This window comes from Oryx dammah, unplaced genomic scaffold (genome assembly GCF_014754425.2).
Source record: "Oryx dammah isolate SB20612 unplaced genomic scaffold, SCBI_Odam_1.1 HiC_scaffold_5663, whole genome shotgun sequence".
Taxonomy (NCBI): domain Eukaryota; kingdom Metazoa; phylum Chordata; class Mammalia; order Artiodactyla; family Bovidae; genus Oryx; species Oryx dammah.
The window spans coordinates 1-2,377 of NW_024075502.1; the positions used below are offsets into that span (position 1 = coordinate 1).

Genomic DNA, 2,377 nt, shown 5'->3' on the forward strand with positions numbered 1-2,377 from the left:
CAATGTGTGTACTTTTTTGCTCTGATTTATGAAGCGTTTCTTCACATCCTGAGTATCATTTGTCTTCCACAGGTTATTTTCCCAGCAATATCATAAAAATATAATAAATCTTTATTTCTACCATCACATTACTATAGAGCCTATATGTCATTTCTCACATGGGAACTGTAATATCAGAAAAATATTTCTGACAATTTCTTGGTTTAATCTATTACTCAAGAAACATCTAATAAGTAGTTGATCCACTGCACAGCATGAAAAGTTAAGGAAAAGAATCAGAAGTTTGTCACTAAGAATGGATTCCTCCCCCACCTCCTCAGAAGTACTTCCTTTGCTCTTAGAGATATACAAAAAAAGGAGGTGAGGGGATTTTCCACCCCTGGGTAGATTAGTGTAAGATTGATTTGCACTATTCAATAATAGGAGATATACAAGCACAAAAGTTATAGTGATGCAAAGATCCTTGGAACTGAAAGTCCTCAGCCCCCTATTCCTTTTGTGATTGCTCTTTTCCCAATTCTGCAGGCAAGGATCCCAAAATACAAAATTCCAACATGCCCAGACAGTGTATCAGGAAATTTTTTCCAAAAAGAAAGTGCTTTGTCTTTGATCGGCCTACAAATGACAGAAAGCTATTACTCCGTGTTGGGGAACTATCAGATAACCAATTGGATGTGAATTTCCAGAAGCAATCAAAAGATTTTTGCTCATATATCTTTACCCATGCAAAGCCCAAGACCCTAAGAGAAGGAATCACTGTCACTGGGGGAGGTGAGTCTCCTTGGCTACCTCATGTCTCTCTGTGCTTCGGTGTGGTAAACTTGTGATTACACTCTCGATTTCTCTTGGTTTCTCTGTAGTTGTGTTTTCTTCTCCATGTGACTTGGAAAATGGATGTTAACACCACTCATGAAAATGCATGTTTCTTCATTTAGAGAAGCATATATAAGTGCTTGTTGCAGTCTACCAAATCTCATGAAACTATTGCATTAATGATATAAATTAAAGAGAGAAATCTTCATGGTGATGAGATGTCTGAAAGGATAAGTGTTTCAAGTGAGAATAGGCAAGATATTTTGTGAACTTACATGAATCAGAAAATAAATAGTAGTTATGAATCTGTGTAAGTTCATTGAGAGTCTGAGAAACAAATGTACAGGGCTGGCTTCATGGATATGCCACCTGGGCAGTCATGCTGAGATGAGCCCTGCTTGGTTTCATGTTTGTTTCAACTGTCCTGAAATTCTTGATGACATTTCAACAAGACATTTTCATTTACAAATAATGCCCACAAGCTATGTAACTTACTTATATCTATAATAAGTTCTTTTTATTTTATTACAATGGGAAAAGTGATCTAGGAGAATCTTGGGCATATTGTTTGAGATCATTTGTTCAATATTGTAATATGATGAATTTGAGAACCATAAAAGATAGAGTGAATAGTAGACATAGTGATGTTATTATAAACAAGTAGATCCATAGATCAAACAGGAGAAGGATACAAGAATGAGTAAGTAGAATGAGGAGAAGAATAAATAGAGGAAAAGGAAACTTCCACTTCCATAAAATTTTAGTGATTTTTTTAAGGTGCTAATCTCTAAACCTATAAAACAGGTAAGAATTCTCTCTCCACTTAATAAATATTATGTATCTTTCAGGGTTGGGGACTCTGGTGGAGGCCTATGTAGATGCCATCAACAGTGGAGGAGTTCCCTGTTTGGAGAATGCAGTAATAACTCTGGCTGAGCATGAGAACTCAGCAGCCGTGCAGAAGGCAGCTGATCACTACAGTGAGCAGATGACCCAGCGACTGAACCTTCCCACAGACACGCTCCAGGAGCTGCTGGAGGTTCATGCAGCCTGTGAGAAGGAAGCCATTGCCATCTTCATGGAGCACTCCTTCAAGGATGACAAGCTGATGTTCCAGAAGAAGCTCGTGGTAATGTGTCCTAGAATATATGCTTCCTGATTCCTTTCTTCTGGAATGATGCTGAGACTCCCCCTTTTTGACAAAACGGTTCCTGGGCTTCTTGTCATAAAAGGAGTTTAGATTCTAATGAGTGATAGGGCTCTACAGGCTACAGGTCATCACTTTTCTAAAAATTGAGCTTCTTATTTTCTGTTGTGGCAAAACAAGTTACTCTGCCCTTAGCAGCTTGAAACAACACACCTCTATTAGCTTATCATTCCTCAGGTCAGATCCCACCAGGGTCTGTGGGTATTCTGCTTGGTGTACCATAGTTAAAAACAAGGTTCACATTGACTTGGTATCCACATGGACATTCCAGGGAACTCCCCTCCATCTTCAAAGCAGCAATGGTGCACCATTTTCTTCTTCTATTTCTAATCTCTTGGACTACCACTTCTGCCACCA

The 2,377-nt window shown here is 38.7% G+C and overlaps 1 protein-coding gene across 1 annotated transcript; it reads left to right on the top strand.

Annotated features, from left to right (window-relative positions):
• Positions 1-525: 525 nt before the first annotated feature.
• LOC120859996 (guanylate-binding protein 6-like) lies at positions 526-1,942 on the top strand (the record flags this gene model as incomplete). Its single annotated transcript, XM_040235866.1, has 2 exons — positions 526-771; positions 1,662-1,942. Coding segments are annotated over 2 exons (527 nt in total), but the record flags the coding sequence as incomplete, so codon positions are not given.
• Positions 1,943-2,377: the final 435 nt, after the last annotated feature.